Source organism: Rhinichthys klamathensis, unplaced genomic scaffold, assembly GCF_029890125.1.
Source record: "Rhinichthys klamathensis goyatoka isolate OS25496 unplaced genomic scaffold, OSU_Roscu_1.1 h1tg000149l_1, whole genome shotgun sequence".
NCBI lineage: Eukaryota > Metazoa > Chordata > Actinopteri > Cypriniformes > Leuciscidae > Rhinichthys > Rhinichthys klamathensis.
This window is the reverse complement of record NW_026606684.1, coordinates 1,841,983-1,855,977: the sequence shown is the minus strand read 5'-3', so window position 1 is coordinate 1,855,977 and position 13,995 is coordinate 1,841,983. Positions and strand designations below refer to the sequence as shown.

Genomic DNA, 13,995 nt, shown 5'->3' with positions numbered 1-13,995 from the left:
CAGCTGAAGCTAGCAAAAGTGATAAAACAAGAAACAGCGCAACTCATGCGCCTCCGCAAGATTATTTTAAATACAACTTTCCCTGCAATATTTCCAGTCCGTGTGCTCCTCCGATTGTCCCTCTTCTGGGGGGGAACGAAGAAAAAACCTATCCATTCAAACCAGACTCTAATGTGAAATCGCACTAATTTAGAAGTTTAAACTCACTAAAATGACTGCGTTTCGCCTCGCCGTTATTTGTAAAACTAACCTGAACACCTAACGCGCAATTGTACACTGAAGCTGCATCCCAAACGGCTATTCAAACGAGAAAAGATAATTTTGCCCGGTCACGGCCAGAGCCTCTCTCACCCGCTCCCGTGGTTTATGGTGTTCAGTTTGAGGTAAAACTCAAAATGGCGGTCGCGCTCCTCTCTGAAATGTCACATCCGCATGGAGATCCAAACAGTGGCGCACACCGCGAGCGACATAAACACAAATGCTGCCTCACGCTAGACTTTATTGAAACTTTTCTATATATATATATATTGTTTATTCATATTTTGCTTTACTGACAGCAGCATCCCTATAGGTTATTATCCAGTTATGTGGGTTGTATAAAATTACGGAAATGTGTAAGTCCATTAAAAAAAAAAAAAAAATCTTATTTAGCAAAAATCGCTCATTGATTCTTAAGACGTGGGACGAACATATCCCACAACTTTATAATTATCACTTGTCAAAAAAAACTTGTCCTCAGACAATTACACAAAACACAATAATAGCCTAGATTAAAAAAATATAGGTATATATTAAACGTATGAAAAAACAACATACAACAGCAATATAGCCTTAATATGTATAGCCCTATTTGAAAGAAAAGCAGGAAAAAAAAAGTTATCAAATAAATTGCATTTTGTTTTTACTACCACCTACTGCAGTTTAAAAAAAAAATTATGAGTTTGTTTTTTATTCATTTTAAGTAATTGTAAATAGTTTGAGATAATTTCCCTCGGCTGCTATTTAATACATCTATTTTATTCAAAATAAATACACTGTGTCAACACAGTAAATATTCATTAGGTAGCCCTCAAAATCATTTGGAAACCACAACAATTCATTTTTTGAAGTAATTGTTGTATTATTCTAATAAATATTTAAATAAATACATTATTATTGTGTCTGATAGTGTTGACCAAATAGGGTGATCAATTTGATTTCTCTGGCATGACCATGGTGTTGATATGTTCAGTCCATTTCCTGCTGACTGAGAAGGATCTACAACATAGTCAACAAAGTCAATGTGTGAGGGGGGTTTCGGAGGTGGATTGCGCAAAAAATATTGGCAAGGAGGACAAGCAGCTGCATGGGCCCTGCTGCATAGTCATTCATGGTTTGAAAACGTCACAGAATTAAACTCTTCTCAGCAACTAATCGTATATTCAACAAAAAATAAACGCTCTGTATTCTGTAATGACTGTCATATATGGTTAATAAATTAACATGATCAAGGTGTTCTGTTTCAAATACTTTTATTCTCAGCCAAATAATGTTAGACAAAACCAATTTGTGTCGTTGTGATTCTTCGATTAACTTATGCTCAGCGAAGCTCCTTTTGTTTACAAGAGGAAATAATTGCTTGATTTCACAATAAAAGCTCATATAGTAATTGGGGTGACTGTGCATTATTACAATTGTTCCCTGGAGCCCTTCAGTGTCCTTGCATTCATTTAATATATTTTCCACATCAGTGCAAATTAATTACAGAATTGACAGATGTTGCATCTGTGTGAGCACATTAATTACAGTCTTTTTTTTATTTTTATAAACTAAACGAACTTATTAGCTCAAGCTAAACAAACAAAAGAGTGGAAATGTGTGGAGTAGCTGCATTGAACTTGACAGCGGTCTCCACATTGTATTGTTTCATATTATGAACAACATTTGTAAACTATGGGTTAGAATAGGCTAGTGATTTGTTTACAGGAATTTGTACAATCCTTTAAAATATTTTCAAAGTTTATATACTAAATAGGATGGGATTTCCTTTAATAGTAAAGTTAGGATTTCCAATAATAAAGTTCAATCCTTTCATCCTGTTTATGTGGACATTGTAATGCTGTAATATAACAGCCATCAAACCTTTTTACATAGTGTACAAAGAGAAGAACTATGACTGGTTTTAATTTACATTTATGCATTTGGCTTATCCAATACAACTTACATTGCATTCAAGGTGTACATTTTATTTATGTGTTTTGTGGGAATCAAACCCATAACCTCAGTGTTGCTAGCGCCAGGAATGCTATTCAAATAGCCATATTTTGAATAGATTTTCATTTAATAGATTTTGAATAGATGTGGCACGCACACTTACTTAATTAATTTAACATGCTTTTTACACTGAGAGCTTTTCATCTCCAAACTTTCTGCCTACAGGTCTGAAGTGGTTTAGCCAATACTTACAATGACACCCACTTGCTCAGAAATGTAATCAAAGCATTATTTCTAAAATCATTGTTTGAGCAAAATTCTCACACCCAACAAACATATCTGAGCAGAATTTAAGTTTTCAGCTAAACCCGCACTGTTAACTTTACCTACAAGAATCCATATGTGGGTCAAATAAATTATTTGACATTAATCAAGTAAATTAGGCCTACTTTACAGACTTCTAACATTAATGTATTTCAGATCATCTAAAACAATTAATAAACGTAACTATACGTGTTTTAAGTTTTAATGTTAGCATGTAGCACGACATACACTAGGCCTATATTAGGCGATACTCTTCAGTTTGGTTCAGTCAGTGATACTTTTCAAGTGGTGCTCGCTGGCCAAATGACGTCCAGCTCCCCCTCTCTGAACCTAATGGGTGGAGCTCAACCATAGACTGAGCTCAACGAGCTCAACCCTATGGCTCAACCCAGCTCTGGCTCAACCTAATTCGATTTAGGGTTAGGGTGTGGCTGGACCTTCAAGCTCCACCCATTATATCCAGAGGGGGAGCTGGATGTTAAGCTGCCTCCCCCCATTGGTTCTCACGTTTGACCATAGTGCAACAGCGTTGAAACGGGCATGCGCAAAACAAGTGGGCGTGTTTTAAATATGATCCGCCCACATCGAGGAACTGCGCAGGGCAAAAGCGATCCTCTAACCGGGGGTAGACAGCTACTGTCCTGGGTAATTACATTTCGGCGTCACAAAAGACAAAACATTTCACTTCATTTCGTTTTAATTCAGGCCCGTAAATCCAGAAATAAGGATATTAACCGACACTGATCGGATGTTGCGTGATTTCAAGAACTAGAATTAACCCACAAGAGCAAGAAATTACAGGGGGAAAAAACGAGCAGAAGTTCACCGAAGTTTCTCAGTATTCATCATGGAGGAGAAGAAGGAGGAGAGCGAAGCGGAGATCCACGAACACGGACCCGAACACTGGTTCTCCAAATGGGAGCGCCAATGCCTGGCAGAGGCCGAAAGAGAAGAGCCGAACGAGGAGGCGGTGGACCAGAACCAGGAACAACTCTGGCATCTCTTCCAGAATTCCGCTACGGCGGTGGCGCAACTTTATAAAGGTCTGTGGGCAGAGAAAGAGACCCTATCAGCGGCCCACAGACTTCCAGCAGCTCGACTAAAAATACCTTTAGCGTCTAGAAAAATCTCGTAGACTTGCTGGTTTTCGACCGAACCACACCTTTCGATCAAAAAACGTATAACTTACCGGTATCATTTGGCCACTAACGTCATCAAAAGCAGCGTGTTATGGTTGTTTTTGAGCGTGTGTATGATAATTAGCTTTAGCCGCGCCGGTCTGGCTGTGTTTGACAGTTTGTTCGTTGTTATTATATTGGCCTTGCTATTGCTAACCGGCTAGCCTGAAAGCCGGCTAATTCGCCCTTTAATATGACATTTTCGTTCCTTTCGGCTAAACTATCTGTATAGGAGTAACTGTTTTCATGCGTAACACATTAACGTTTTATAGTCTTATAAAATCACACATTTTGGCAAAGCCCTGCCGGTTAGTGAGCTAGCTTGTGTCCTTTTGTGGCTGTGTTTCAAAACCTAGTGCACTCAACTGCCTACTTTTGTGCAACATATTATCCAATATAGTAACATTATATCCTTTCCAGGTTGGTTCTCACTAGGGTTTGACACACAGCCATTGTTTGGATTACACGAGGACTATCTGAACTCGCTCTTAAAGGGATAGTTAGTTCACCCTAAAATGAAAACTCCCATTATATTTACTAGCTGTTATGTTGTTCTGAACCTCTATGAAATTCTTTTTTATTGTGAAACACAAAAAGAAACGTTAGGTACTGACAGGAACGGTCACCATTCGCTTCCATCGTTCTTTCATAATCTGCTGAACTGACAAGTGCATCTTTTGCTTTATTTGGTTATTTAAAAAAAAACAATAATGCTATGGTATTAGCTCAATATAAAATGTATATTTAGTGTAATTTTAGTTTGTGTGTGTGTATATGTGTAATATAAATATATAAAATATTTTGATCAGTTTATAAACAATACTTTTATTATTTGTAAAAAAAATTAAATTGATCCTTTTCCCTCTAGAAAAAAACAACAAATATGACCTTTAATCCTTTAATTAATATTCTTTCGTTATTTACTACTAACTCTCAGGTTTTTCAAAAACTGTATGAATTTCTTTTGAACACAAAAGCAGATGTTAGACAGAATGTTAGGTACCACCATTAATTTTCATTGCATCCTTTTCCATACAGTGAGAGTGAATGGTGACCTAGACTGTCAATCCCTAATATTCTTTTATTTATGTAAAGTATCCTTTTAATTGCAGCTTTTGCTTGTACAAATGTATAAAATGGAAAGTGTATTTTATTTTAGCAATAAATTAGCAATTGTTATGGTTAGGCACTTAAAGGGGTAGTTCACCCAAAAATGAAAATTATCCCATAATTTACTTTCTTCTTTTAGCCAAACACAGTCGGAGTTATATTACAAAATATCCTGGCTCTTCCCAGCTTTATAATGGGAGTGAATAGAGCCTGAGTTTTTGAAGCCCCAAAAAAGCACATCATCATATAAGTAGTCCATATGGCTCCAGGGGGTTAATAAAGGCCTTCTGAAGAGAAGCATTGTGTTTTTGTAAGAAAAATATCCATATTTATAACTTTATAAACTAGAATCACTGGCGTCCGTACATGTGTCTAGTTCCGGCCAAAGAGTGATCTCTGGCCCGACGCATGGCGTATTGACAAACTCTGAAGCGCAGGGTATAGAACAAAACAAAACACTGGTCACAAAAATTAGAGGTCCATAATGAGAATTTGTAAAGAGAAATGTCGGAGGATCCTGAGTTTGTTGCCCAGCCCAATTTGTTTGAGTGTACGCCTACATCCTACGTCATGCGTCGGGTCAGAGGCCGGAACTAGACTCTAGTAGGGCCGTTACCGGAACCCAGTGATTATAGTTTATAAAGTTATAAATATGGATATTTTTCTTACAAAAACGTTTTGCTTCAGAAGGCCTTTATTAACCCCCTGGAGCCGTATGGATTACTTTTATGATGGATGGATGTGCTTTTTTGCGCTTCAAAAAACAAGGTACCATTCATTGGCATTATAAAGCTGGGAAGAGCCAGGATATTTTGTAATATAACTCCGACTGTGTTTTGCTGAAAGAAGAAAGTCATATAATACACCTAGAATGGCTTGAGGGTGAGTAAATTATGGGATGATTTAAATTTTTGGGTGAACTAACCCTTTATACGCTGATTTCACGCAGCCGTTATTTTGAAATCGAAAGCGAGGCTCTGGTGGGAAGAAAACCGGAAGTGCCCCCTTTAATCACAGGAGAGTCGCGAATGCGATGGCGTATTGTTGTTTAAAGCTGCCGTCGGCAACATTTTTTTGATCATATTCAGTGAAATCGACACTATAATCTGACAGAACAACATACATAAAGTGGTTTTAGAAAAAAACCTGAGCTTCTAACTCCACCTCGAGCGTGTTATTTGTTTTGCAAAAATACACAGCTCCCGGATCATCGGGTCCAATCAGCGCAGGGGGGTGTGAGATCTGACTGTCAATCACAGATCGGGCACACGCCACCCCTCACCCCTGTATGTTACAATCACATGCACAAGCCTGAAGTTCGCGCAGTAACGAAGAGTGATGGCGGATGTATCTCGCTTTCAAAACACTTAACAAATCCAGTAAGCTCATTTAGAGTATAAATGACGTTAGCAATTGCAATCTATCGGTAGATTAGCCAGGGCAGCATACTTCCAAATACTCCATGGTGTTGATGGATGCTGATGAGACGGGCGCGTTCACAGAAAATCTGGTGCACACGCACTGACGAGCACGAACTCGGTGGGAGGGTATCCGTTTATAGTGGGGGAGGGGCATGAGAGTTGTAAACATTCAAAATTTTGCCTAAGTCCACTCAATCTGCTAGACTTGCCGACTGCAGCTTAAATGTAGAAATGAGTTATTCTAAAACTGTACATACATTTCTTTCATACTTTAGACTATATACAGTGAAATTCATTTATAAATAAAATATTTTTTTTATATATAATTCAGAAAGAAAAAAAAAGAAGCAGGAACGAACTATATACATATCCTATATTGGATATTAACATCCAATAGTGTAAATCGCGGCAGCAGCTTCAGGTTGGTAGTCCAAGTCATTGTTGTCTATCTTTACTTCCGGGGTTCTTCCCACCGGAGCCTTGCTTTCGATTTCAAAATGGCGGCTGCGTGAAATTAGCGTATTGTCTCTTTAAAAATAGCATGGGCATGATTTAATCCATTGCAAAACCAGCTGAATTTGTCATGTATTGTCTACACACACATTTAGAAAAACACGATTTTCCCAGTCTTATAGTGTAAAGGTTAACAATAGAAATCCTGTCTGAATACTATTCTGGACCTAATTTATTTGAGTAATCTCTGTTGTCTTTAAGGTCACATGAGCTCCCCTAATTTATTCCTGTCTTACAGATCGAGTCTGTCATCAGCAAGGACTGTCATTGTGGTCTCCGTTTCAGAACGCTGCAACAGCTGTGACTAATCTTTACAAAGGTATTAAAGATTTGAGTTTGCACACATCTAGTGCCCCACCCTGTTGTAATTGCATAAATAATTAAATTAATGTAATCTGTTCAACAGAGAGTGTTGATGCACATAAGAGAAGCTTTGACTTAGGAATCCAGATTGGTCATCAGCGACGTATTAAAGATGTTTTGGCCTGGGTCAAAAAGCGAAGGAGAACTATACGAAGGGAAGATTTGATAAGTTTCCTTTGTGGTAAAGCGCCACCACCAAGGACTTCTAGAGCTGCCCCCAAACTGACTGTCCATTCTCCTAACCGACCACCTTCATCGGACTCCGTATCATCTGTAGAGACTGATTTACAGCCCTTCTGTGAGGCCATAGCACTACATGGTAAATATTACTGCCCGATCACAGTTAAGATACAGCCGACTGAACATGATTACCATATGACATCATGTCTCAACATTTAGTGACTGCACTTTGTAGAATACATATGGTGGTTATTGATATCTTTTTCTCCTCCCCACTTATATATATATACAGTACTGGTCAAAAGTTTGGAAATTTTACTATTTTTAGTGTTTTTGAAAGAAGTCTCTTATGCTCATCAAGCCTGCATTTATTTGATCAAAAATACAGGAAAAAATGTAATATTGTTAAATATTATTATAAATTAAAATAATGGTTTTCTTTTTTAATATACTTAAATATAATTTATTTTTGTGATGCAAAGCTGAATTTTCATCAGCCATTACTCCAGTCTTCAGTGTCACATGATCCTTCAGAAATCATTCAAATATTTATGATTTATTATCAATGTTGAAAACAGTTAATACAGTGCTTAATATTTTTTCACATTACCTACAGTTGTTAATCCTCTAAATAAGAGTATTTAGAGGATTTGTAAAATAACAGCCACAACATGTTTAAAATGTATCATTATCATGGGTAGCAAATGTGGCATTGACATGTGGAAAAGGTGCATGTGATGATGATGATGATGATGAATTAAATCTCATCTTTCTTTTCCAGGTCTAAGTGGAGCAATGGCCGGCATCAGTGTCCGCTCAAGCACTCCCGGATCTCCGACTCACGTCAGCGGCAGCTCAAATGCAGGGCGCAGACGGAATGGACTGCACGATGTGGACTTGAACACTTTCATATCGGAGGAGATGGCCCTCCACCTTGGCAGCGCGGGCAGCAGGAAGCGGACCTCGGTCCAGTGCGCAGACGTCATTACAGACTCCCCAACCCATAAACGCAACAGAATGCTCTGAGCTCAGTTCTTGTTCTGTATGCTTTGTTTGAAATAAAAGCCACTTAATCCTCAACATTTGCGTTCCCTCAAAAGGAAACAAGGAGCGCAGTACACTTGCATATTCATACTGTGGAGGCTAGTCCATAACGTTCCATGCATGTTGACTTGCGCTTACCGCAAAATGAATCTCATCAGTCAAGTGACCGCATCATGTTTTGAGTTGTATGATGCTGTCAGTATCCAGTTTATTGGAAACATATTAACTGCAGGATTACAACATCTAATAGGCTATTTTTAGTTCACAATACCTCCTAGTTGCGCTTCCTATAGTGCCAAGCTAACAATTATTAATTTAATTTTTTTAGATAATAATGTCAGCATCATCTCATTTCCCATCAGTATATTTTCACTTTTTCTTTGCACTCTCTGAATGGCAGTTCTGTTGTGATCATTTTAGAAATGTGCAACATTATTGGTTGTAATTGAAACTGCTGCTGATCTAAATGTTTGTGTGAACTTGAGATAGTTGCAATAATGATTTTGCACTAATGCATTCAGCCAGACCTGTTTTTTTTTGTTTTAGGAACCATATAGACATCAAAAGAAATGCAAGGGAAGCGAGGCTTATGATAAAATGGTGCAATGTTGACATTTTACATTTCAAGGCTGTTGTGATTTGGTTTAGGGGTTAGGTGAGTCTTTGTGCTATAAGAATGGCTGTCTCAGGAGAGGTATACTGAAGTAGAGGAAAACTGTGTCGTCTTGAAATTGAAGTGTCCTTTTAGTGCTTTTCAAATCCAGGCCAGAGGATTTGGAGAGCTGCACGTGTACTGATGTATAGAAGTCAAGCTGGAGACTGACCCTCTTAGAAGTTGAAATATATGTCAATATGAGTCCCTGGGCGATTAGAGTGTCTGCTCCTTTTCTCTCATATATCACCCTTCATCTAACAGTATGCATTTTCTTTTCCCCTTGTCTTTATTTCTTGATGTATGATGCTTTATGTAGAATGACCAATTAGTTGATATGATCCTCATGTTGATGCTTCTAGATTAATGAGTGTTTGGCATTTCAGAAAACGCTGGTGGTGGGGAATCATGATGTGGAGTGTATGTTGTCAAAACCCAATCAAACTGCTTTATGCAGACATATTTAGTTACATTGTTTCAGAGAATTTGCTTTTTGTTTCTGTAATATGAGTATTGTTTATTGATTTCATGATTAATTTGACAAGCATCTAACGTTGATTGTTCTAAAAAAGTGACTATCATTGATTGAATTGACATGTAAGGCATTTAATTTATTTAATGGTCAGAAAGTAAAGCTAACATTTTGTGAAAGTCTAGTTGGAAAGTAAAATAGTCTACATTATCCAGAACATCATAATGAAACCACAGTTGCCATTTAAAAAAAAAAAAAAACTTGCAAAAGGTATAGGCTAAGTTATTAAAATTACATTTGTATGTTCACATCAAGTGTGTATGTTTTGTTTAACGAAAACAGAATGTCACACCCAAATGAGCCTGATAACAGCTACTTTAATGATTAAAATCTTGTTTGTTCAGTGATTATATTGATCTTTAAATATCTATTGTCATAGCACTAGAATTTGCACATGTATGTAATGCATATTTGTGAGTTTTGCTAAACTGGTCAGGTGCAAGCCAGAGGCACGAGTGATTGCAAAACCTTCCTGACAATCTAAACCTTTATTTGATGTAAAACTATCTATAACACATAGATAGAAAATATTTCAAATCACTGTGATTCTTGTGAGTTTTGTCATAGGCATGGGCTGTATTTGTTGTGAAGTGCTTCAGTAACAGATGCTCAACTGCCCTCTTGTGGTCATTTATATTCTAACACAGAAAATAAGTCAACATATAATAGTTCAGGGTCTGTCAGTCTGGGTGAAACGAATTTTTGTGAACAAAATGAAAATATGCACTAAACAAAAATACATTATTAAACGAACTTCAGCAAAAGTTCAGCTAAATGTTACATTGTCATATTTTGCTATTTTTAAATGGTTTTAATTATAATAATAAAATATCTGTCTGATTCTTTATTTTAAAAAGTTTCTTTTAACTCCTTAACATGGACATTTTTGAAAATAATATATTAATACCAACCCCATTGCATTTGTACACAAATTGCTACTGAATGAAAGCTTAAACATTTGCATTTGTAAACTTTATAACTTTATAAACTGCATTTGCACAAAACCCCAATCCTCAGAAAATAAATAGAAAAACAAAACAGCATCTTCACTGTTTATTTGTTGGAATAAGAAGCGATTTTGAACCCTTTTTATAGAAAGTGTCATCTATTTTAATATGGTGTAACTTTGAGGAGTTTAACGGTCAAAAAATGTTAGAACTTCATTAATTCATGAAAGCTGAAAATGTAGACAAAATACACATAAAAGCGACATATTCATTAATGCTTAAATTAGTGTAATTTGACAGGACAATGTAATGTTCATGTTGACCTCTGTCTCAGAGGTTAACAGCTCACGAAGCCTTAATAATTTACATGAAAGTATTTCAAAAATGTAATAAAATGATAATATTGTTCAGCCGTTTGAATGACAGTGCACAGGACATTTTCTTCATTCGATTTCCGAGTGACCTGATGAAACTGATATGAACTGGTCTCAGGTGGTTTGGATGAAGGGAAGGTCACTATAGCAACAATAAAAAATGTTAGCTGTGTCCCTGATGTTTTTTATTTATTTATTTATTTATTTTATTCAACAATTGCACAGTTTACAGGAACGTTCATCTCCATTATAGAAATAATACATTGTGCAGTTTTCAACATTGCGGGTGTTTTGCTGTGTCCCTGATGTATGGCTACAGTTTGTGTTTGAGTGACGCTGTCCATGACGTCATGTCTTTGCTCAGGGGAGTTTCATTCTGGCGACTGCAGCTAGAAAACACAACACTGGATGGCGCTGTTACTACAGCCGTGTGACCAACGGCAGAAATGGGAAAAGGGTAAAATCGTGCACATAAGGTTATATTCAGCAGGCTCTAGAGTTTTTTATAACTAAAATTAGATGAATGTAGTTATATAATATAATGTTTGTTTGTAGCAACATCAAGCATATACAATACACTACAACAGTAGGCCTATACATAGCGCAAAATAAGGGTGAATAATCGGAAATTACTACTGTGACATGAAATGAATGTGTCCATGAAGCTTTTTCACCAATCATAACATTATTATTATTATTTTTTGCATATATGAAATTTATTATAAAACAGATGGTTTGGCTAGCAAGCAAAAATTCCACCAATGTTAACACTAGCCAGGCTAACTAGTTATTTAGCACCATTATGACTGTCTGCTCAACAGTTGATCTGATTATCTGGTAATCAGCTGCTTTGTTGGCAAAAAGGAAGATGTCAGCAAATGTTAATTGTCATTTAGCATTTATCCGTTGTGTCTCACTAATTGCAGATACTGCCCACCCCTGGAGCAACCTGGGGTTAAATGCGTTAGCACATGGGAACCATGGTGATTGTTATCACAGTAGCCTATTCTCCACTTCCCGGGTCACCCTATTGGGGTTCAACAAGCTCTTTTGAGGGGATATGCTATAATTTGCATCTCGATCTGGTAATTTATGCAATTGGTCATCTGCCCATATCCCCTGTATGTATTTTGCATAGTCCATTTTTGCACCCCTGGTAACCCCAACAAGGTAAAGTTTACATACATAGACATATTGATGGATGGATAGATTAGGCTACGTAAATACTTGTTAAGCTTCCACATGGCCGTACTAAAAAGTACCATTAAAAACTAAATGCAATTTTAAAATGGTTTTGAAATTCTGCAAGGAAATGTAAAATTATGAGCACTACTGTGCATTAACCTGGTAGCCTGGTAATACCAAACTCTGCTACTTTGCTTTGCTTCGTAGACAGAGTCTGGAATGGCATAATTTAAAAGTGTTTTCTATCTCTTTCTCTCTGCCTTTTTTTTTTTTTAAATTATCCTTAATTTTGAATTAATGTAAAACGCGTTGCGGCAGCATGCAGACATAGGCAAGGCGGCTCGCGTGCCTATTGGCTGTCCTGCGGCAACTGCAGCAGCCTATCAAGAGAGGCCCTTGGTGACGTCAGATCCAATGGGGGCGCTTCGCGCCCACTACATCACCTCCCGCCAAAGTGGGCGTGGCCTGGGCCTATAAATATAGCTCGATGGGCTGATATAATCTGATTTTTCATCTCTTCAGCGAAGCTCACGCATCGCTGGATCCGGAGTGAAGAAGCCGCGCTGTCTGAGAAAAGCCTTCTGCGGGACGAGCCTCTGCATCTGAAGCCGCTGGCCTTCATCTCGCCACCTTCAGTTGCCAGACCTGCTACGCTTTCCGGCGTTATATCCTTTTACTCTGCATAGTGTGTGTTCGCCGCCGCGACTCACACTCTCTCTCTCTAACCTCTCTAAAAGAGCAAGCGTCTTTTTAAAGATGCCTTTCTCCTGCGGCTCGTGCCGAGCCCCACTCAGCGACGGGGACCGCCATGTAATTTGCGTTTCCTGCCTGGGAGAGGATCATGCAGCCCTTGCGCTCGCTGACGGCGGCTGCCCTCACTGCGAGCTATTACCCATTAGTGTTGTCACGATACTAGAATTTCTTCGATACGATACCTTGAAAAATATCGATATTCGATACCATTTTCGATACCACAGAGAAAAAATTGCCACAATATTAAGGGGGTATTTTTTGTATTTAAAGCTAAATATAACAAGTCTAGAACATGACAATGAGGTATATTTTACATGAAAAAAAATGTCCTGAGTTCTATTTGTTAATATTTTTTAATTGGACCAGAGCTTACATGATCCGTTGTATTTTTATTACCTACTGTTATCAACGATTAAAATATACTGTAACAAAAAAGCACTTAAAAGTATCAAATTGGAGGATAGAGTGTCAGTAATGTATAATAATAAGATTAAACATTCAATTTTCAGTTAAAAGTAATTTCATTATTGAATTCAGAGATGTCATTGTCTAGCTGTTTAGTTTAATTAGTATCTGTGTAATCAAATTGATGATAATCGCTAATGAAGGAAAATTGCAGAATTAAATAATAATTTTTGAATAAAGTTAAATAGGCACAAGTTAATTTACATTTGACCACAACAATATTTACTTGTCTAAGATTCCTCAGTCAGATTATGTTAACTTTAAGAAAACGGTGAAAATACTAGACAACACAGACTCATATCAACAACAATACTAGGCCATCTTGGTTAATGTTTCAGAAAAGTTAAAATGAGAAGAGTTACAGTGTTTCTTTTAGGATTTTTTTAGCAGTGGGGGCAGGTCTGTCCAAATAACAAACACCCCTGATGCTGAGCATATATGCTGCTAAATAGTACCCCTGGAGCCTGTTCCTTAAGTCTGTTTTCACCTATAAAATAATTAAAAAAAATTAGTGATGTTAGGGATTATTGATAGTCAAACAATCTTTTGGGTGCCCGCAGCACGCTCACAGTGTGAAGCGCGTGTCCGCGTATTCTCCGACATGCCTGCTCGCGGTGTGTTTTTTATGCGTGTGCACGCTATTCTCCGACATGCCCGATCGCGGTGTTCTTTATCAATCAACCAAAGCCGGTCGCGGGGGCGCCACATTCGCAATCTTTCCATTCACTTCACTTTTGCTATTTAACCAGAGCGAATGAGAT

The 13,995-nt window shown here is 37.6% G+C and overlaps 1 protein-coding gene across 1 annotated transcript; it reads left to right on the top strand.

The window, feature by feature from the left end:
- Window positions 1-3,106: 3,106 nt before the first annotated feature.
- hapstr1a (HUWE1 associated protein modifying stress responses a) lies at window positions 3,107-8,362 on the top strand. The gene is made up of 4 exons (XM_056258200.1): window positions 3,107-3,560; window positions 6,978-7,058; window positions 7,146-7,421; window positions 8,064-8,362. The coding sequence occupies exons 1-4, from the start codon at window positions 3,365-3,367 to the stop codon at window positions 8,306-8,308; spliced, it is 798 nt and encodes a 265-aa protein (XP_056114175.1). The 5' UTR covers window positions 3,107-3,364; the 3' UTR covers window positions 8,309-8,362.
- The last annotated feature ends 5,633 nt before the right edge of the window (window positions 8,363-13,995 follow it).

Excerpts from the sequence above, each read along its gene's own strand:
- hapstr1a (XM_056258200.1), top strand. The coding sequence starts at position 3,365 with ATGGAGGAGAAGAAGGAGGAGAGCGAAGCGGAGATCCACGAACACGGA. Across the intron at positions 3,561-6,977 it reads GGTGGCGCAACTTTATAAAG|ATCGAGTCTGTCATCAGCAA; the intron begins GTCTGTGGGCAG and ends CCTGTCTTACAG. Across the intron at positions 7,059-7,145 it reads TGTGACTAATCTTTACAAAG|AGAGTGTTGATGCACATAAG; the intron begins GTATTAAAGATT and ends TCTGTTCAACAG.